The sequence below is a fragment of the Galeopterus variegatus genome, unplaced genomic scaffold (genome assembly GCF_000696425.1).
Source record: "Galeopterus variegatus unplaced genomic scaffold, G_variegatus-3.0.2 Scaffold656, whole genome shotgun sequence".
In the NCBI taxonomy this organism is placed as follows: Eukaryota; Metazoa; Chordata; class Mammalia; order Dermoptera; family Cynocephalidae; genus Galeopterus; species Galeopterus variegatus.
In genome coordinates this window covers 43,878-67,085 of record NW_007726767.1, presented here as the reverse complement: position 1 = coordinate 67,085, position 23,208 = coordinate 43,878, and the positions used below count along the sequence as shown (strand labels likewise).

The window sequence follows — 23,208 nt, the reverse complement described above, 5'->3', positions numbered from 1 at the left end:
TTTGTCCCTATGTGTCTGCGAATGTCGTAGGTCATGCTTGGCTTGGTGGTACCAGAAGGGCAGGACACAGATAAAGGAGGACTCTGTTGAAGTCCCAACTGGGCCATTCACTAGCTGTGCCTCTTGGTCATTGGTTCCTCATCTGTTAAACAGAGCAATCCACCTGCCCATCTCATAGGCAGCTGCCAGATCAGAGGACAATGCTGGTACCATGTGCTTCATAAACATCAATGTTGGTAGTTGCTGTTTTGACTAGAGATGCATTTAAACACTGGCACTTTATCATAAACTAGTCATTATGGATATTCTCCAATAACCTGTTAAAACACTTCCTTTAGCGTCTTCATATTTTTTGACCTGCAAAATCTTTCTGGACAATGGTTTCCAAGAAGATCAAAGCATCAATATTTATGCATTGGGGAAGGACAGGGTTTCTGCTGAAGTACACATAGGAATTCAGAAGCAGATTCTCTCTTTTGAAAATACACTTCCTTGTTTATAAGACTTCAAAAGATGTTAATGGTTTGTACAGTCTCATTTAAACTTTCTTCTAACCAATTTGCTTGCCAACTTTGCAGGGGAGATTGGGTCTGGCTCACAATATTACTTTGCACCGAAATCATATCATGCCACTTAGAATAGCAGCTAAAACCAAAAAACAATATGTGCAGCCACTTAAAGATGATAAATATATGCTTTAAAATCAAAGAACTGACCTAAAGTAAAAAGCTGATAACTCTGTCTTCCAAGAGGCGGGAACAAATGTCTAACCAGAATTGCACGAGATTTTGAAGAGATGGTCTTCACTATAAGAGAAGCTTTCTCTAGAAACGAGTTTCATTTAAAAATGTATGCCATTTACTGTATGATAAACAAGTCACTGAACTTGAAATCAGTGCCACTTCACAAGCAAATAACACTTAAGTATTCAGAGTTTCATTCATACTAGGGCAAGATTCACATCTGCTTATGATCACAGACCACACTGATTTGCAGGTGAAACACTGTAAAAGGAAGCCAAGGCAATGATTACCTTAGAAACTAAAACCCTGAGAATCGTCTAGTTCAGGATCAAGAAATTCTTTAGAATTTCTTGTGATCCTTGAAGCAACATGAAGAAAAGTAACTGTCACCATGAAATGTATTTATCCTAGGATTATAAATTGTAGCATGCTCTTTAAAAGGCTTGAAAATAACCATGGGATAATAGAATTTTAGGGACTGAAGGGATTTTTTGGGCTATTTAAATTTCTTCTGTCCAGTGTAAAAATTATTCCTTTTTCAATATTCTTGACAATTAATACTTTCACCCCTAGCTAATTCATAAATATAAAAAGCGGGACATTATAAGCAAGTAATAAGCTATGTGCATACCTAAATTGACCAGTATTATTATTTTAAAGGAAAGACTGTTCTGTTATTGTGTGTCTATCACGACGCTTGGCACGCACTGCTCAACAGGTGTTGCTAAGAGTTCAAGAAGGTTCTGGAAGCCCTCCTGGGTCTGGTTGACCATTGTTGGTCTGCCTATCCATGTTAACACAGATGCACATCTAATTTCCTTGCAGAGGTAAAGCAATTCTACTTCTTAAAGCTTTCGCATTACAGTTAACGTATTCAAGCTGGGAACTGATGGGGAAAAAAATACTTAAATGCCTACTTCAATACCTCTACGGTGGAGTATGGAGTCAGACAGGTACCCAGCAGATGATCCAACCTGCAGGTTTTTCTTAATGTAAATACACAAGTAAACCATTTGCGACTGCTGTTGGCCTGATGTCTTCAAGATCTCCTGTGGCCTCTCCAGTGGTTCTTACGTTCTTATGTCCAATTGCAATCTTCTGTCATTACTCTCATTCTCTATGATCAGGCTTCTAAAAACCTGGAGAATAACTGCCAACTTCCTTCCTTTTCTTATTAAAAATCTCATTCGCCCATTTGGAGATAGTACTTCACTCCTTCCTCTAATTTGCCTAGAATGTTCTCATTCCCTCCTCCTTCATCTGGTTATTCCTCTCTCTTGGCTTTCAGTTTAAATGCAACTCTCCAGAGAAGGCCACCCTGAGCCCCACAGACCAGCTGATCCTCCTGTTTTACACTCTCCTCCCACCCTATACCCTCCCTGGCACTCGCTTGCCCAGTATATGCTCCCAGCAGGTTCTGAGCTCCACTGAGGGCAGCCACCCTCTGTATTTTGTCCACTAGCTGTATCCTCAGTGCCGAGCACAGAGCCTGGTCCAGAAAAGTTACTTAGTAAAGAACTGCTGATAGAGCTCCTGGCTGCTGAGCAAACACAGGTGCTGCCTTTCTTTATGCAGGGCCTGTTTCCACTCAAGGTTCACAAGTCAGTGACTGCCTGAAATTTTCAATTTTCTCCTGGCAAGCGTCAGAGCTTCCTGATCTATTTGCTGAGCGACTTGGGCATAGGAATAGGTTGATGAAAAATTAGAAATGGACTTATTTGTTCGTTTTTAAAATCCATATGTAGTAAATTTATCTCACTAGAACTATATGTATGCTACTTAAAATTCCCTAAACCAAAACCCAATGGGTGAAAATAAAGCATCATTAAATTGACTATTGATATGCATAAATGATAATAGTAATAAGTCATTAATATTTTGCCTTTTTAGTTCAAATTTAGCGATTTCAATTTCTCTTTCTCTGTGAACGTGCCTGGTCTAACACACTCCTTCCTCTAAACTGCCGAGGATGGGCCCTTATTTCCTTCTCTGCCTTACCTGGTTGTTCCTATCCTACAGGACTTAGTATAAAATCCAGACAGTTAACTTTCAGTTCTAGCCCAAGGATACTGAACATAGCAGGGCCATCCAATATGAGACCCTACACCTCAGCGATCTGCTGGAAGAGCTGAGGATAATCATTTACCCCTGTTTTATCACTTATGGTGGATTTGCTTGAGGAGAATTAAGCAAAGGGACGATGTACTTCAACGGCTAAAGTTCATAACCAAAATTATAGTATCTTGAGCTCTAGTTTGATATTACTTGATGTGACAAGCAAAGATACAGGTTTAACTTTAAAGGAGGAACTTTTTACCTTGCTTCTAATATCTGCAAAAACAAATGAAACAGAACAGGAACAGCTCAACAGGGGAATTGGGAGTGTATCCCCAGCTGTTGGGTTAGGGCTCAGATCCTTCAAACCCACTGTACAGGCTGGGTCCCCAGATCCCTCACATGCAGGTCCATGCTAGGTAATTGGAAAAGATCCCAGGAGCTGTTGGCAGGTGACATGAGGTCAGTCCTCAGCAGCGGCAGCAGCAGCTTACAGGTCTGGCCGTAGTGGTGGCCTCATGGAGGGTCCTGGTGACACTCACAGGAACAGCCTCCAGCAGCAGCTGCTAGTGCCCCCAGGACCCCCTGCGAGGCCACAACCACCACTGGACCTGTAAGCTACTGAACCTGTAAGCTGCTGCTGTCACTGCTGAGGACTGAGCTCAAGTTGTCTGCCAACAGCTTCTGGAATCTTTTCCAATTACCTAGCATGGACCTGCGTGTGAGGGGTCTGGGGACCCAGCCTGGTGTGTAAGGGGTCTGGGGACCCAGTCTGTACGATGGGTTTGAAGAGTCTGAGTCCTAACTCTGGCAATATAAATGGAAACTTAGTATAGCTAAAATAATGAAACATTTTGGCTTCAGTTATGATTTGCCTTACTTGACAACTGGTGTGGCTGTGTAGTTTTACACCAGCTAAAGCTTGTTTCTATAATTAAGGGCGTTTATAACAAAACATTGTAATAATAAATTAAAATCCCTTTCTATTTCAAAGATCAGAATAACTTTTTATGAAACCCACTCAAACGTTTTCAGAATAGTTCCTACGTGGCAGGTGCTACAATGAGCCGAGGGTAGAGTGGTGTCTTTGTTCTGCTATAACAAAATACCTGAGACTGGGTAATTTACATAGAACAGAAACATATTTTCTTATAGTTCTGGAGGCTGGAAAGTCCAAGATCAAGGCACCAGCACGTAGCGTTGGCTGGTGAGGGCCACATCCTCTGGAGGGGAGAAACGCTATGACCCCATGTGGCAGAAGCTGGAAGGGCGAGAGAACTAAAGGCTTCATGAAGTGTCTTTTATAAAGGCCTTAATCCCATTCACAAAGGAAGGGCCCTCATGGCCTCATCATCTTTTAAAGGCTCCACCCGTGAACACTATCACATTGGCCATTAAATTTCAACACCTGAGGTTTGGAGGGGACACATTCAAACCACAGCAAGTGGGAAGACAAGGATGGTTCCTGCTCATATTCAAGAGAGAACAGACAGAGAAACACGTAATGTGATGTAAATCTGCCCAAAGGAGGGCAGAGTGCTGTATGAGAATCCCAGAAGGGATCACAGAGGACTTGGTATTTGAACAAAATCTTGAAGAATAAGTAAAATTTTTCTTTGCAAAAGAAGTTGGAGTGGGTGGTAGAGGAGAGAATGGAAGAGAGTGCATTCCAAACAGAGGAAATAGTTCAAATGTTTAGAATAAGGGAAACATAACAGGTTAAAGACATTAACGCAAAAGGTTAAAGATCACCAGTATCACTCAATATTTACATAACATACGTCTTGTGAGAACTTAAAGAGCAACAGTGGAAAAGAATATCAGAAGCAACCTAAACATCCAACAGTAGGAAGTGGACTAATAATCAAAGGAATAACATAGCAGTCACTAGGGGCTGTCATTCATTCATTCATTCATTCATTCATTCATTCATTCATTCATTCATCCATTCATCCATTCATTCATTCATCCATCCACCCACCCAACCACTCACTCAAACCTACAAGCCAGGCCCTGTTCTAGGCACCTGGGATATAACCATGAAAAAAACAGTTCCTGTCCTCGCAGACCATATGTTCTATCAGGTGAGAAGATCGATCAGCCAAATGGAAGGCAAATGTCAAATATTAGACGGTGAAAAATGCCACAAGAAGAATAAAGGGGGACTGGAAAATAGGGGGGAGGGCTGCAATTTTAAACAGGGAGGTCAGGGAGAGCCTCACTGAGGAGGAGGTGACATTTGAGTAGAGACCTGAGGAAGCTGAGGGCAGGAGCCTTGAGAATATCTGAGGGACGAGCAGTTTAGATGGCGGGGACAGCCTGTGCAAAGGCCCCTGTCAGGAGGCATCTAGCATGTCCAAGGCCTGTGAGGATGGCAGGAAGGCCATTGTGGTGGGAGAGGCATGTCCAAAGCAGAGGGCAGGAGACAAAATGAGGGAGACAGTAAGAGCCAGGCCGTGGCAGGCTTCTGGGCCACGGTGAGGATTTGGCTTTTTACTCTTAGTGAACTGGACGACTATGGGAACGTTTTGGGCATGGTCACTGTTAAGAGCTGAACTGTGCATCCTCCCCCAACAAACTCATATGTTGAAGTCCCAACCCTCAGTACCTCCAAATGTGACTGTATTTGGAGGTAGAGTCTTTAAAGAGGTAATTAAGTTAGAATAAGGCTGCTAAGGTGAGCCCTAATCCAGTATAACTGGGGTCCTTCTAAGAAGAGGAGATGAGGACAGACACACACAGAGGGGAGACCACGTGATGACCCAGGGAGATGATGGCCACCTACATGTCAAGGACAGAGGCCTCTAAAGAAGCCAACCCTGCGGACACCTCAGTGTCAGACCTCCAGCCTCCAGAACTGTGAGGGAACAAATTTCTGTTGTCTAAGTCACCCATTCCGTGCTTCTTTGTTATGGCAGCCCTGGCAAACTAATACAGTCATGATCTGATTTTTGTCACACACATCTCTTTGACTGCTGTGTCGGGGATGGACTGAGAGGCAGGAGGGGAAGCAGGAGACCAGGTAGGAGGGACTGCAGCAAACCAGGTGAGGACCACGGAGGCCTAGACCAGGGGGTAGCAGGAACAGATGGGAAGCGGCCGATCCTAGATGTATTCTCCAAGTAAACCAGATACGATTTGCGGATGATCAGACAAGGGGGATGACAGAAAAACATGTCAAAGGTGACTCCAGGTTTTTGGTATGAGCAACTCGAAGTACGTAGCTGCCCTGAACTGAGAAGGGTAAGACTTCTGTAAAGTGTATTCTCTTAAAAATCTTCCTAAAATTCCTTCAGGGTCAACAAAGATTCATATCTCACCTTTGTTTCATTATCAGGGAAACTAGAGCACAGAGAACTGGCCAACTGAATTAAGATCAGAAAAGAAAATTAGTAGCTAATTAGGATTTTCAGTCTGAATTCCAGGATTGATGCCAACTAGATCACAGAGCTTACTGCAGATATTAAAAAAAATGCATAATATTTGAAATTATAAAGCATCAGCTTCGAAAAAGATAAGAATCACCACTGGAAAGAAATGAAGACAATCTAATTTGAGGAAACTGACACAAACAAAATCTTCAACAAGATTGGATTTAACACACATTTGCAATATGCCTTTTAGGGTCACTGAAGACAACTTTTATGTGCTGTATAATTCTGCTTAACGTGCACTGCCATTTACTGGATGCTTACTGTGTGCCATGCAATAACCTGACTAATTTGGATGGATTAAATCATGCAATCCTCATGAACAACCCTAATGAAGCTGGTGGTACTATTATAATCCTTCAGATGAGAAATGAAAGGTAAGAAGAGATTAAGAAATATGCTCAGGGTCACACAGCTAATAAGTGGTGTGTCTGAGATTCCAACTCTGCAGTTAAATGCTGGAACCCGTGCACTCTGTCATGAGGTCAGACTGCCTCCAGTGCGGCCACATGGCCTGGGACAGCCCTGTGGCTTTGAATAAATACTAACTGGAACCCTTTACGTTTGCTTCAGCTGTTCTCTAGTTCCCTCATTCTGAACCCCTCCTTGCAAACCTGATGAGCTAAAGCTGTTAATAACTACATGTCACTTTTTAGTGCCATCGAGCAGGCTTAGTCAGAGTAGTAATTAAGAACTTCTTCATACATCAGAACCGATTTAGCATAACCTTGCAGGAACATGAGCAAGATGGTAAAAGGTCTCAAGAAGCCTTTAGAGAAAGAAAATGGTAGCTTTCTTCAAAGATTGAAAGCCTTTCACAGAAAAGGAAGATTAGAAATAAGATTGGGAGGGTATAAGTTACAGTAAATAAAACCCTTCATTTAAGAAGAACTTTATAACAAGCAGACCTTCTTGACAATGGTGCAAGCTATCTTGGGACCTGTGAGGTTCCCCTTGAAGCAGAGACTAGAGGACACATGGTCAGGAATGCTGTCATGGGCAGGTGGTTGTCTGCATAGATGGTTTTCTTTCAATTATAAAATGACTACACAAATGTATAGCTGAAAGTCAAGTGTTAATGCTGTTTAATTCATCCTTTGATTTTCACGTTATCTACAACTTTTCCATCAGGATCAGACTACAGGTCTGCACTGATGCCCTACGGGTGATGTTCCACTCCATCTCAGGGGGCAGTGATAGCACAAACAGCGGGTGGGCGCAAGGATCTTTGCAGGCAGAATGCCTAAGTGTTTGGTAACGCTTCTTCCTTCTTGCAGAGCTTTGTGGAGTCACTGGAAATTGCCAAGGAGGATAGAGAAATACTTTCTCCTTTGCATCTGTAACTTGGTTAGAATGAGAATAAAATCATGTTGACAAGCAATGGGGAGAATTTTTAGATTGTAAAAGCAAGAGTATCATCACCTGACACAGCTGCAGTCCCCTCACTACACTGAAAAATGGCCTGCCACCTTGTCCGGCTCTCAGATCCTTCCAGGACTCCTGGGAGATAATGTGGATGTTTTAAAAAATCTCTGCAATCTTTATTTGTTTGGGAAGAAGGCCTCTCTGGAGGGGCAGTGGTCTTGCCAAGGTGATGCATACATTAATTCCCTAGGTCCTGGCTGCCTGTTAGGACAACGCTATATCTTGGCCAAGGGTGGAAGGTGAGGGAGACAGAGGAGGTAACAAAAGTCAGGAGGTGTGGGGAGGACACAAAGTATGGAGACAACCTTGGCTCAGCTGCCAAGATCATGCTGTGCCCACCCCCAAAAATCCCAATATCCCCCTCCCAGTTTGTTCTCTTTAATGCATTTCAATAAAGAACCTGACCCAGTGTAAGTCCAACAGACCCACCAATTGGTCTAAACTCAACTGAAATAGTCCACAAATACCTATGGATATTATAAGGAACATGATGCAAGTTATTGGTTAACATCTGCAATTGAACCTTTTAAAATGGCATGCTTTAAGAGGAAACATATTTAGCAATATCCAACCAGTATGCTGTCACGAGTATCTTTTCCAGATGATTAAAGCTCAGGAGAGATACAAAAACCTACTGGGTATACAGTAGACCTGGAGGAAGGAAGTTACATTGACTGCTGGTTGTCTTTAGGAAAACAGCCGTGTTACGGTAGAAAGAATTCTGGTCTTGGAATAGAAGGACCCAGGCTTGAAGGCTTGACCCCTCTACTAACTACCTAGGCAGCGCTTTTCAAATGTCTCCAAGAAGGAATAGTTCTTATTGTTTATTTCTTTTAATTTTCAATCCATTGTAAACTGATGCTTTTGTAAAATATAATAAAAATGTACAAAAATAAAGCCCTTTTTAATTATAAGATTCAACAGACATAAAATTATTCTGTCAAACTGCTGTGAAAGTATTTAAAAACTTGTTCTCAATTTCTGCACTTAACGTGGTTCAGATGGGTAACAAGCAGTCTGAGGGCCAGCCTTTGGGCAGGTGGCACTGGGGGACTTAGCCTTTCTCGGTTTTTCCATTTACTCTGTCTCCCTGGGTAGTGTGAGGATTAAATATGATGATGATGATGTGTGTGTAACAGATGAAAAGACACCACTCAAATTTGAAGTTATTCTTTTTCTCATTAATAATAAAAGTAGTTGGAAATAATGGCAAAGGGCCAAATTAAACTTTGGTTCTTTTGTTTGCAGCCAGGGTAGGGATTAACAGAAAGTAATTAAGTCAGAATTCCTAGAGAGAAACATCCCACTTGAAGTCGCTTTTTTCCAACCACAGCAGACTTGGCTGAGAGGCAGGAAAACACTACTTAGAGCTCCCGCCTGCGTCCATCCTGCCTTTGGCTCTCCGCTGCAGTGATCCATTGGGCCTCCCAGTCCACAATTTGCCCACCTGCAGGTCCCAGTGAACAGCAGTCACTACCCTGGGACAGGCATCCAGGGTCCCAGTTCAGACACAGTCCTCATGCCAGATCAAAACACTTTCTTGGTGTCATGTCAGGGAACTCGGTCAAGCAACATGCCTTGGCGTCATACTGGGAAATCCCAGGCATTTCTTGGGGACGAGGAGGGTGGCAATATGTGTACACATGTACATATGTGCGCGCGCGTGCGTGCACACGCACACACACACACACACGAGCAATTCAGAGCCAGTGTGAGAGATGAGATCTCCCCTGATCTGGGGAGGAGTCAGGGTCTCTGCTGCAGGCCTGCCCATGAGGGTCCTCTTTGCAGGTCTCCTAGAAACGCTATGGGAGGCAGATTCTGGGGGAAGTTGGGGCTGCACCAGAGGCTGCCATATGTTAGAGGCTCCCATGCATACAACTGGACTCTCACACTCTGCTTCCTGCATTAGCAGAAACAAGATGCGCCTCCCCACCTTCCCCATCCCTCCTGTTTCCTCCACCATTCTGCCAACTCGCATCTTTCATTTTTACACATTTAAATGGTCTTTTGAATATCATAAAATATCCACAAAATTGAAAAGTAAGCAGTACAGAAAGATATGAAATATAAAGTATTTTCTCCCCACATCCTCACCCCAGAGGTACCCTGTATTAATGATTATGTGCACGTCCTTTCACAAAATGTAAATGTTTATAGAAACATATTAAGATATGAAACAAGAAAAAAAAGAACATAAGAAAACATAAGAAAACTAGAATTGAAAGATAACACAACTCTGTCCAAGAACTGTGTGAGGTACCCTTGAGATACGTATGTATGTTACTTGTTCTTTTTGATAAATGTGATTATTCGATAGTTTGGCAATTGGCAACATTACTCTTTTCTTCCATACTTTCCTTGACGTTATGTTTTTGGTCTGATTTTACTTTCAAACTTTTCTTTCTCCAGTGGTATTAAGCTCTTGTTCATCGTCCTCCGTCATGATCCAAATCCCCAGCCCCACTTCCCCAGCGGGTCCCCTCCCCTTCATTACCTTTCCAGCCTCTGCATGGTCATGGCCAACGTTTTGTTCAGCTCTTCTATCATCCTGCAGCCGGAGGGGTGCATGGGGAGGGTGCCGGTGGCGGAGGGGAGGTGCTGGCCATGGCTGCCATATTGCAGCTGGTGCTGGATCTGGGATGGCAGGACCATGTGGTGGTGCTGGGCCACGCTCTGCTGGCTGCCCTTCTGGGCTGCTGCGTAGGATACCAGGGAGAGGTCCGGCCCCCCGACAGGCATACAGATCATGACTTTCTTTGGAGGTAGCGGAGGGGACAGTTTCACTGGCAGACAAGGCAATTTCACAGGGGCGCCAGGATCTGTGGCAGAAGGAGGGGGAGAGGCAGATGTGAATTTGGGGGTCAGAAGAAACTCAGAACACCACTTGTGCTCACCTCGGGACTGTGGCCATTGAGGTGGCCCCTTAGATAAAATGCATCAGCTTTAGACACCAGTGTGGCAAGTGCCACTCAGCAAGCCTCCACCAACCCGTCTCCTGTTGAAGTGTGCTGGCCAAATGTGCAGTGTCTGGGTCACGCATGTCACACTGAGGCTTATGGGCAGCCCAGAGAATAAGGCAGCAGGAAGGGGAGTGTGATGAACTCTTCTGCTCATGGAAACATGTGGCCCGTCAAAGAAACCTTTTCTAGGACGTGCAACCATGTCTACAGTTTTGCCTTCGTAATGTGAACATATCCTTCCAGCTGGCACGTTCCAATATGCATAGCACTAGAAGCTAACCCTAGATTCAAGTCCACTCACAGCATGTGTCCCTCATCTGTCACCTGGGGATGATCATCCCACCTGGGGAGGATGCTTTGTGAGGATTAGATGTCCAAGAGCCTGGCTCGGGTGCACCAGCGGGGTTGAGGCGTTAGTGTGGGTGCTGGGCTGGTGCACCCATGCAGCGCCATCCATGGAGAGCTGTTCAAATCACAGACAGGCTTCTATGGGCATCTGGGGCTGCTGGAACCTATGCAGAGCCAACCCCCGGGTCCCTGACAGTGCCATCGAGGCTTCCCAGAGATGCTCCACATTTAGGGGGCTTAGGGTCAAAGCAGTCCCCAGGGTGTTTTTGGGGAGACCCTGTAGTCCTCTGTACATTCCTGGAAATCATCAAGCAGTGGTAAGGGGCATGGTTGAGCCCCTGCATTGCAGGCTTGCCTGGGATAGGCCAGGTGGAAGGGTACGGCAGTGGAGGAGTTGGGTGTCTGGAATTCACACCTGGCACCCCACATCGGTGAGCACTGCACGGTCTACTCTTGATCCCAGGGGTCTCAGATTTTTCTCCAACTAACAACTAACAGTCTGCCTTGAGTGTGGTCTTCCTCTAGTCTAACTCCACAGCCCTGCCAAAATGACATTCCTAGAGCACAAATCTGATTATGGCATTCCTCCATTTAAAACCCATCAATGGACTAAAACTTGCCGGTCATCATTCAAGGCCTTCCATGGGCTGTCTGCTGTTCAGTTCATCTCTCCATGTCCACACTGTACCTCTGTGAAGTCTGTTCTGGTTCCCCCAGTTTGAAGTGACCTTTCCTATGCAACCTGAAAAGCCCCTGATGAGAGTCTCTTCTACGACATGTACCACTTTTCTCCTGTGGATTTTACTTATTTGGTATCCTACAAATTCAGAGTCTCCACCGTCAGCCAAGTCTACAGATGGCCTTGGCTGCTCCAGGAGAGCTGCTGTGGTCTTCCTGGCCTCCTCCAGGCTCCTTGCCCTCAGCAGATGGCCTCCTTCTACTCCACTGAGAAGGTCTTTTCCCACCATAACCCACACGCATCCGTACCCACCGCTGCACCTCTGAGTTCCCTAAACTGTCTGATGTTTCCATACTCACAGGCCTTGGTATGTTGCTCTCCCTCAGTTTGGAATATTCTCCTCTGTTCTCCTGGTCAATTCCTTCTATCCCTTCAAGATCCAGCCCACAAACTGCCTCCCCTGAAAAACCTTCCTTGGTCATTAGATCACTCTTTCCACTCTGCACCGTGGATGTGTGTTATGTCAGTGCTCACCACAGCGGCAGTAATGATGACGAGAGTGATAACTGCAGCTGAGACTTGTATCATGCTTAGGATGTGTCAGGTATCATTCCAAGTGCTCGTCACATTAACCAATATAATCCTTATAACAAGCCCATGAGGTAGATGCCATCATAACCTCACTTTTCCAGGTGATAAAACAGACTCCTAAGGAACTATCCTGCACTTCCTATTTATGTAGCTGTCTCCTCCCCTGGGGAACAGTGACCTTGTGCAATTTACCACTGTATTCTTAGCATCTCATTCAGTGCCCAGCTCACATTGCAAGAGTCGCAAACTATGTTTACAGAATGAGCTGAACTGTGATGATGTGCTGCAGATGAATTCACACCTTCCCTGGAAACAGGTATTCCAGGAGGGAGATGTGAGTACAAAATAGATTACAATTTTAGGATCTTGCAGCTGTGGGTGTATGCACGCTAAAGTGCTGACCCCATAGCTAAGATACAGACAAATCTAATCATTCCATGGGGCCTGATAAGATTGACCCCCTAACACCAAGATGCTAATGAGGCATAACCACAAGGCTCCTTTGTGCTCATCCCCGAGGTCTCATCCTGTTCATTATGATCCCGCATGGACACACACAAAGTAGCACCTTCAGGAGCATCACAGGCAGTGCTGAGATGCAGAAAGTCAACTCCTCTGTCCGGTTCCTGTTATTGAAAGGCCTGCTTCTGTGACTCTTGGAAGCTTTAGTGTAAACCCAGAAGATGCAATGTGTCCAGAAGTGTTAAAGGTTTTCCTCTGGGGACCTTAACCTGTGATCCCAGTTTCAGGTTCTGGTTTTCTGTCTAAGGCAGGTAGGTGCTCATTCGCTTGGTCAGGAGAAAGTAGAGCCAGGAGGGCAGCATAGGATTCTTTACCTAGAAAGGGCCCATTTTGTTAAGTGACAGCTTCCTGATCCCACTCCACTACAGTATTTCTTGTCACTGCTTCCAGAGCAAAGCTTACTTGGTCTCATCACTGGAAAATCGGCCAAGTGGGCCCTAGGAATGCTATCAAAACAGGAAAGGAAGAAATGACCAGCTGGAACAAATTAGTGGACGTGGTTACTTTTATAGTTCTAGGAAAGATGTCTCCTTTCCTGCCTGTCTCCTCTTTCTGGTTGTTTCGCTACAAATGGCCATAAATTAAATAAGAGAATGAAAGTGGATCATTTAAAGTAATTTTTGGCCCAGTGGCTTTGGTAGAAAGAGAGGAAATTAAGAAAAAGGCTAACCTCAGGTGGAATGTCTGCTTTCTATGCAGGCCCTACCTTTCCCTGGCATTGTTGGTAACTGCAGAGTGTCTGGGCAGCTTAGATCTTTGTTAACGTGGCAATGCCTATTTCTATGACATCTTTCCGCATAACAGATCTGGAGGCACAATTTGGAACCAGCTGTACACCATCTGCCATTCTGGATTTCTGTGAATGCCTTCATCTTCTTTCCCTCTGATAGATCCTATCTCTCACCAGCCTGGGACCTCCTATCCTCTTACTGTGTGGGTAACGGGGTCCCAGTCTTCTAATCTGGCCCCACCCTAAAGCTCCCACTGGCCGTGCTTGATGTCCCGCGATGGCTCCATGCTCCAGTCCACCTGCAAGTCCGAGTGTGACTCTTAGCCTCAGCTCCCCCACGTGTCTCCTGCCCTATCCTGGCTCACTCTGGCCTCTCGATCTGGCCAGTTTCCATACTAGGTTTCCCAACAGCCACACTCATTCCCTCTTTGGGGCCTTTGTCGTACTCATCTCCTGAAACGCCTTCTCTGTTCCTGCCTGATGATTAAAACTGCATTGTCCCTTAAAGGAGCAACTGAAGGCTCACCTTCCCCCTTGCAGCCTTTCCTCCCCTGAGCTCCCGCAACCCTGATGGTCAGCAGCCCCACTGAATTCTGCTCCATTCTGTGTGGGTTACTGCTGGCTGCGTTTGTGTTAGCTTTGTCTTCCAACTAGCTCCTGCTACGTGTGCTTCAGCGGGCAGCCCCTGGCATGGCGTGCACAGAGACGCTCAGGGCTCCGTGGCTGCCTGGTGAGTGTGTGCTCACGGACTGCTGGTTCTCAAGCCTGGGGGTGCAGCAGAATCACACCGAGGCTGCCCCCACCCCCTCTCTCAGGGATTCTAGGGTGGGGTTCCGCACTGCATTTCTAAAAAGCCAGGGATGAAAACCACTTTTGGCCTCTTACTCTTGTCCTTTTCTCTGAACAAAAGGACACTATGTCTTAGAGAAGAGTACTTGGGTCACCTGCAACAGTCCCTTGAGGCTTCCTAAAAGTGCGTATTCCTGGGCTTCACCTCTGACCTACTGAATCAGAATCTCTGGGCCAAGTATTTGGATTTAAAATGCTTCCCAGGGGCTTACCATACACCAGGAGCCAGACAATCACTGATTGAAGGTGTTAAGTTGCTTTGAGGACAAGTCTAGATGTCCTAGCACACAATGGCCAGGAGGCACTGGTTCCACCCAGCATCTGACCAATGTCCATCCTGACAGGTCATCAGAGTGGTCTCTAGATTCCACTTGTACTTCTATGCCCCCAACATGTAAAAAGTAAAAGACCAATTTGCCCTAAACCAATTCGCTAAATAACTAATTTGCCCCAAATCTATTCACCTAACCATTATATTGCTTTAATTATATATATGCAATTAAAGGGTACTTTTTAAACTAATTTGTGTAATGGAAGTTGCAATTGAATTTTCTATTTATGAAAGTTTTTTTATCACTGAGAATTTGTGAATGATAGGGTGTCTTATATCCTCAAGGGTAGATTTTATTTTATTTGCTTTAGAACACTTTAAGGATGTTCTAGACAAGTTTGCCTAAAGAAACTTTCTTCAAAATTTTGTCTCAAGCAATAAGTTATTAACCAAATATTTAGCTTCTCTTACACAGTTGACTCAATGCATTAGGTTCTTCTTGCCTCCTTCTGGCTGACTTTAAATTTGCCCTATGTGTATTCTGTGCATTTATCTAACAAATGAAGAAATATATGCCCAAGACTCCTTTCTGGTTAGTCAGGCACTAGTATTTTCATAGTAATTATGACAGAGTGAAATAGATAGATCAGGATTGTTCTGCACGGCAACTACCTTCCCCCACCCCCCCAAATGCTCACTTCTTAGTGTTCCATCAACCTCATTAGGGAGGCTTGGGAGAGGCAAATCCCTGAGTCTCACTTTCAGAGACTCAGGTTCAGTAGGTCTGCAATGGGGCCAGGAGGCAGCTTTGTAAATCAGTTCCCAGATCACACTGACCTATGTGTAGTCCATACTAAGTGCTACAAGTTGTGGGGCTAAAAAGCACAAAACCACTACTAAAACTTGTCAGACTAGAAATGTAAGATGAGCTCATTCAGCTCTGTTAGCTTCAGCAAATTGCTTAATCTCTTTGATGTTCAGTGTTCCAATCTGTGAAATGGGGATGAATTAACACGTCATGGGACCACTGTGAAAATTAAAGGACATGCACTGTGTAGCACAGTGGCTGACACTCAGTGATCCGGTAGATGGCAGCTATGACTCCTGTTGCCATCACCACTGCCATTATTGAACTGATTCCTTCAGGAAGCCCATCCTCCCCAGGGTTGGTTTGGGGCCCACCCATGGGACTTGCACAGGTTTTGCTTTGTCACAGCATCTTCTTAGAGTCCATTCAATCCACTTCATTTTTTCTTGACTTGTTGCTGATTTTTGCTTGCAGTGGGCAGACATGATGTATTAAATCACAGTGAGTGTGGCTATCTCTTCACTGGTTTTACCCACTAGCAGTAACTGAGCCTAATGCATAGCAGGTGTGCAATAAACATTTCTTTGTTTTCCTTCTCATCATGTCTTCAGGGCAGTGGGAAAAGGTAGAAATTAGTGAACAGTTCTCCTACGCTAAGAATTAGCTAATCAAATGTGGTGCATGGACAAGCTGGAGCCACATGACCTGGGAGCTTGGCGGAAATACAGATTCTCAGGGCCCAACCCAGACCTTCTGACAAGATCCCCAGGGGACTCTGTGTGCAACTGAGTCTGACAGGCACCCCTCACACAGGCATTCCCTTCTAAGAGGTTGTTTCCTACACAGGCAAAGTTGCAAATACCCAGGGCCTTCTGGAGGAGGAGATTCAGCCCAGCATGACTCTGGGAGGGCTGGGCAGGGGCTGTAGAAGGCTTCTACTGCAGGCTGAGGGTACAACGTCCTGCTGAAATCACCACTGGCTTAGAATTCCAAACAGCTGGGCTTTGATCCCAGCTCCAAGAAAAAGCAGCTCTGTTACTCTGACATTTGGCCTTCCTGAGCCTCAGTTTTCTCCTTTGTAGAAAGAGAGCATTACCCCTCCCCATGGGTCTGTTATGCAAAGTAAATACATTAATGTCTACATAACCTCCATGTAAGGTGCTAAGGGGATGAGAAGATTGAAATCTAGCTGGAGGCCTGCCCTGGCATGGGACTGAGTCACCCCAGAGGAAGGGGCATCCTCCACAGGGCACCTTTTTCTAATTTTACAAAGTCCCCATACAGGTTAGCAGAGAGCCTGAATATAAAATACCCCCAGTATAGTCCTTGATCCATCACAGGAGTTCAACAGATGTCGGTTTAATTGATTCTGAAATAGACATCATCATATTCTCCTGGCCTCTCCCACAGGTTGTTTTGAGGGTCAGAGGGGATCATGGGAACATGCTTTGTAAATTGCAAAGCACCTCACACATTTGCAGTGCCACTAATAGGACTCTTGCCATGCTTCTGAAAAATTCATCTATCCTGATGCTTCTCAGCCAGGGTGGGAAGATGCAAGCCAAGAAAGCAACAGAGAATGTGTCTAGTACACAGTGGTGCTACCATAAATAAGTAGGTGAAAAACCCAGCAGTGACTGGAAAGTGCATCAAGCAGTAGAGCAAAGAGGCTTTCGAAGGACTATCTGAGCAGTTCTCCAGGTCTGCAGCAGAGCACTGCAGGAAGAGGAAAGGGAGAGGCTGCTCAGGTTTCAGTGTGTCGTTCTGATGCACATAGCACGTATCAGTACTGAGAGCTAGTGGAAAAGAGTGCAGAACTGGGAGTCAGAAGGCCTGGATTCCTTGCTGCTCCCTAGCTGGGAAAGATATCTGCCCTTTTGGGGATTCAATCTTTTTACCTGTAAAAATCCAAGGATTAAAAATGCCTTCTCTACCCTGATAGCATCTCACCAAATGAAACATTTTGCACCTATCTGATGTATGATATTTATCAATCGTTGGAGGACACACTCTGCCTCTTGCATTTATAATGATGGTGGCTGGTCCTGCTGGGGCACACACAAAGCCCTTTGCTTGCTGACTTATTTCTGTGGCCAGACTGATTGAGATGCAGTGTATTCATAAAACTGTCTCTGATGATGGAGAGGAAAAAGCAAAAACAACCAATTCCAGAGAACAAGGAAAATAAACCCAAAGAGTGAGTGCCACAGAGCCATAAAACCCAAGAGGGCTGTATTTCCAAATATGAGACAGCTCTGGCTTAGGATTTCAGACAAGGACATGAAAAGCAGGAGTATTTCTAAAGTCGGCCATAGTGCTGCAGCCTCCACACAGAATGAGCGTGGGCTGAATGCAGCAAACACCTCCAGCCTCTCTTCTCACCACCATAAACGAACTTTGTAATTAACACTTCCTTAGGAGCCTGTTTATAACTGCTGATGATCAGCAGTACTTGTCGATGATAGTAACACTTAGTGCCTAATGAACAAAGGTGTTGTAAGAATTTCTCAGTCATTTGCCGCCTGATTTCAGTGGGTCAGAATTTCTGATCTTTCACAGATACAGGTATTCCACCTGAAGACATAAAGAACCTATTAGGGGTGTAATTAGAACATAAATCAGAGTTGACATCAGGAAACTGCTGCGTCAGATTCCCCTTGGCTGCAAGAGAGAGCTCATAGAAGCTCCATGACTCCTCACAACACCAGGGCACACTGGGGGGTGATAAGATGGCCTGGCGTTTTGCCTTGGTCAAAAGCAAAATGTGCTGACCAACCCTTGTGGAGAGAGAGAGATGGTGTGGAGAGAAACCAGAGTAACAGAGGAAATTGTTTGTGTTAAATGCCCCAAATCCGGCCAACACATGGAAACTAAAGCAAACGTGGTGCATGCGTGGGGAATATGTGCTGGGACCTTCCAGAATCCTAAAATTGAGGGCCATGTCAGCATACACAGCACCAGCAACTGACTTTGGTTCAGAGCTACTTTTCACAAAGAAACGTTTTTTTAAAAATGTTACTTCTAAGTCAAATAACTGTATGTATCTACGGGGTACAATGTGATGTTTTGATGTGTTTACAATGTGGAATGATTAAATCAGGCTAATTAACAAATCCATCAACTCACATACTTATCATTTTGGGGGTAGTGAAAACATTTTAAATCTATTCTTTTGGCAATTTGGAAATATGCAATGCATTACTAAATTTGCCCCTCCCAAGGTCATCTCAGAAGATGACTACTGAGTAGGGAAGACCACGCCTCCTTGAGATGGAGATGCTGGCAGTGGATGAGGGTCATTCACCAGCTACCTCAGTCATTTGGGCATGTCACCCTTGCAGGGCATGCAATTCAATTAGATTCATTTTAGTAAAATAACACATTATTCATTGCCAGGGAAGTGCTCTCAGAGTCAAAAGGGTGGATGTCCCTATAATCATGGGAACAAACACCTGTTGATAAGATCAGTAAACATTTTGCTAGAAATTATAAACCACCTCTATACAAATGTTATATATTTATTTTTGCAGCAATGGACTAGTGCTGCCGCTCACAAGGAGACGGAGAGAAAAGTGCCATTCAATTGATAACAGGGCTATTGCAGCTGAGCCTTCTGCAGGACAGGTATACAGGAAGGTGAGCGGTCACGAGATGGGCAGATGAAAGAAGCTTGGGTTCCACAGTGCCTGTGGGGGGCAGGCCGGGGAGGACAGCTGTTTGTGAGAATCCAGGCCACAGCTGAGAGGGAACTGAATCAAAATCACAACGTCCTGAAGGCCAGCACAATCATGCTCATCTGCTCTCAGAATACTCCCCCCAGGGGATATATCTATGAAGTTTGAAAGAAGTAAATTTAGATCATATAAAAGAAAGTACTACACAGAGCATATATGGAACTATGAAGAGGTAGCGTGAAGGTGAAGGTATAAATAAGCTCCAGCTAGACCCATAAATACTTTAAAGGAAAAATAAGGATGCCTGCAGCTCAGATCAAACTTGCATCTCTCGGATTCACGATAGTTATTTGCTGATGGAGGTCACACTCATGTTTCTTGCATTTATAGTGATACTGGTGGCTGGTCCAGCCATCTGTAGCTGGTGTCTGTAAGAGCATGCCCATTCCCCTGACACTCCTAGTACATTCCCCGAGACCTAAGGCTGGACCACAAGTTTGGCCACTGGGTGATTGCCATATTCTAACTGCTACTCTTATAAGGGGTTGCTTTTCAATCTAGGTTATCATGTTCACTTTGAACACTACAGAACATAGGAGAATCAGATTTACTTTATGGCAGAACTCAGAGTTGGAGACCACTTCACTCAGCTTCCCTAAAGAAGCAAATATCCTGCAACGAACTTGCAGAAAATGATCATCCAACTCCTTCCTCCTTAAATGCCTTCAGCAGCAGGGGCTTCCCTTGATCACGAGCCTCCTGTCTTCCTGCTGCACAGCCTTAGCTAAGGACTCGGCAGGGAACAAGGCAGGTAAAATTCCTGCCCTCATGAAACTTACCCCAGGGATATTTTTTTTTTCCTTTTTGTCTTTTTTGTGTGTGTGTCTGGCAATGGATCGCAACCCTCAGTGTTGCGCCCGTACCAGACCGGACCGGCAACGGGATTGCAACCCTCGGTGTTGCTCCCGCGCCTCGCTCAGCCAGTGAGCGGGAACTGGTCTGTATGTGGGATCCAAACCCTTGGCGGGAGCGTTGCCGCGCTTCCAAGCGGCGCACTGTAGCAGTGCGCCACCGGGCCGGCCCCCCCCCCAGGGATATTTTTTTTTTCCTTTTTGTCTTTTTTGTGTGTGTGTCTGGCAATGGATCGCAGCCCTCAGTGTTGCGCCCGTACCAGACCGGACCGGCAACGGGATTGCAACCCTCGGTGTTGCTCCCGCGCCTCGCTCAGCCAGTGAGCGGGAACTGGTCTGTATGTGGGATCCAAACCCTTGGCGGGAGCGTTGCCGCGCTTCCAAGCGGCGCACTGTAGCAGTGCGCCACCGGGCCGGCCCCCCCCCCAGGGATATTTTTTAAATGTCAAAGAGGAAGAACCAAGGGCAGCAGCCTGGTGCCTCTTGCAATCCCAGGTTGACACTGGACATCTTCCAGTCATACTTATCCATCCAGTTTAAATCCACCCAGCAGCATTAATGTCCATCTTACCCACAAGAGCGTCAAGGAGACGTTCATGGCTGAAATCAAGCAGTTGCTGCTATAAGTTCACAGAAGATGCCCACTTCCTCCTAAAAGTTACGTTCCTCATCATGGCATTCAAGGCTCTCACAGTTCTGCTTCAACCCATTTTTCAGCTGCACAGCTATGCTATGAGAACCCTACATTCCTGCTGAGCTGGACTATTTGCTGTTTCCTGATCATAGCTGCCTCACTCATGTGCCTTCGTGTCCTCTGCTTTTCGTTTAAGGACCAGCTCCTCCTCCTATACGGACCTGGCAAAATTTTGCTCATCTTTAAGGCTTGTCTTATACTCATCATCCTTTCTGATGCTTTTTTTGATTCCTCCAAAAGGATTTGATCTCTTACTATCTGAATTTCTTTAGAGCCATATCTATACATCTTCTATCTTACTATCTGAATTTCTTTAGAGCCATATCTATACATGTATAGATATGGCTCTAAAGAAATGGTTGACGGCCTTTATATCTGTACATTCTATGAGGCTGGCAGAGGACCTTGCATAGAGGGGACACTGAAAACAAAAGTGCCAAGTGAATTAAATCTCAACCTAACAGTGCTTTTAAAGACAGGTATCTTGCTATGATCTTTGTCCTGATCATACAAGTCAGAGCAAAAGGCACTCTTTAAAAAATGTTTTAATTGACTGATAGTCCTTATATGCACTATGGAAAGAATTTCTGAATTTTGAGAAGAAAAAAAAATCAAGATTGGAAAACATGGAGAAATGGATATAAAAACTAAATTCTGATAACTCCCCCATTCCTTCCGTATTGCTTATATATTTTATTTTCTGTACATAATGAGTATTGACATCTTAAAAACCTTTCTGACTGGGGAGAGACGGCCCCTCCTAGATCTTGCCGATTCTTAGAGCGACCAAGGGCCCAGCCGGGAAGAGCATCCTTTGACATACAAACCAACTGAGAGCCACACCTCCTCTGTCTTGTACACACCAGCACATAACATCCCTCTGCCTTGGGCCAGCCTGGTGGCGCACTGCTACAGTGCGCCGCTTGGGAGCATGGCTGCGCTCCCGCCAAGGGTTCGGATCCCACATACGACCGGTTCCCGCTCACTGGCTGAGCGAGGTGCAGGCGCAACACCGAGGGTTGCGATCCCGTTGCTGGTCCCGGTCCGGTACGGGCGCGACACTGAGGGTTGCGATCCGTTGCCAGACACGAAAAAAGACAAAAAGGAAAAACAAACAAACAAACAAACAAACAAAAAAAACATCCCTCTGCCTTAATCATCCAGGCCAGGTACCAGGCGACTAGAGACCATCCCCATAGCTTACAGCTGGACGAAATTATTCATACCCGTCAATCCTAAACTGTTCACCTTGACCTGTCTTTTCTGGAAATCCCAAGAAAGGCTCTGGCCTCGGCTCTCTCCTTGCTCCTGCCCCTCTGCCTCTGACCACCAGAAGCTTCCCCATGGGGCCCTGCATGGTGAGCCATGCCCCCTTGTCTCTAGGACCTCTAAGGATAATGACCTTTGGTTTTCCTGAGCCTCTCCTGTGTCTCCTTGAGTCCACACTTGACAGACCACCAAATAAAGAAAACAGAACAGAGTGTCAGTTACTGTAGTGGATTGAATTATGTCCCCCCAAACTCATTGAAGCTTGAATTGTGTCCGCCAAGTTTTGTGTTTTAGAAACTTAGTCCCCACTATGACTGTTAAGAGGGTGAGAAATCCTATTATGGTAATTGAAAGGTAGAGCCTTGAAGAGGTGATTTGATTGTAGGACTGTGCAGGAATGAATGGATTAATTTTGGTGGTCAGGGATGTGGTTCTGAGTGCTTTAAAAGAAGAGGAGAGTCTGTCTTGCTCTCTCTCTGCTTCCACCATCTTGCAATGTGAGACCCCTGGGTCACTGTCACCACCAGATGGACTTTGGACTTCCCAGCCTCAGCAACTGTAAGCAATAAACTTTGCTTTCTTTATAAATCACCCAGTTCCACAGTATTTCGTTATAAGCAACAGAAGTGGACAAATATAGTTAACAAGAGAGTGTAAACCTTAAACCTCTTTATGAAGTTTCCATGTTATGATTTTTTTCCATTAAAGACACAGATAAAGTCCAAGTTCACAGTGGTCTAATCTTTGGTTTTCTTGCACTGAGTAGAATACAGGAAGTGGAATATAGGAAGACAGGAACAGAGGCAGAGTAGTTAGATGGTTCTGTAGGGGTGGAGAGGAGGACAGGAAGGGGGGCATTGGGATGTTGGGGAGAAAGAGGGAGAGAATCAGAGAGCAACAGAAAAACATAATGAAATTACATATCTGAACGTGACTGTAGAACAGGGATGGTGTTCACAAAACTAGAGAGATAGCTGGGAATGTTGCTGTTGGCTTGACCAGCACTGGGTAGAGGATTCTCATTAAGACACATGTAAGTGCTGGGGCTGAAATACACCACAGGGCATGGATGTCCATTTGCTTGGTAAAACCGTAGCTGCAAATACTTTGGAAACATGGAAACTAGTGATCAACTAAATTCTGAGAATATAGTAAGTCTCCTTGTATTGTAGGTTCTAACAATAGTGCAAATAGACCCTGGGCAGGTTCATATTATCAGAAGGACTTGTTTTTAAGGATCAGCAA

The 23,208-nt window shown here is 45.1% G+C and overlaps 1 protein-coding gene across 1 annotated transcript in view; it reads right to left on the bottom strand.

Annotated features, from left to right (window-relative positions):
- Positions 1-23,208, bottom strand: part of PHACTR1 (phosphatase and actin regulator 1) — a gene marked incomplete at its 5' end in the record, with an annotated part of 116,541 nt that overhangs the window by 62,479 nt on the left and 30,854 nt on the right. The window contains one exon of the mRNA XM_008571043.1: positions 10,152-10,476. Coding sequence (XP_008569265.1) covers positions 10,152-10,476 — 325 coding nt within the window. The remainder of the gene's footprint in view (positions 1-10,151; positions 10,477-23,208) is intronic.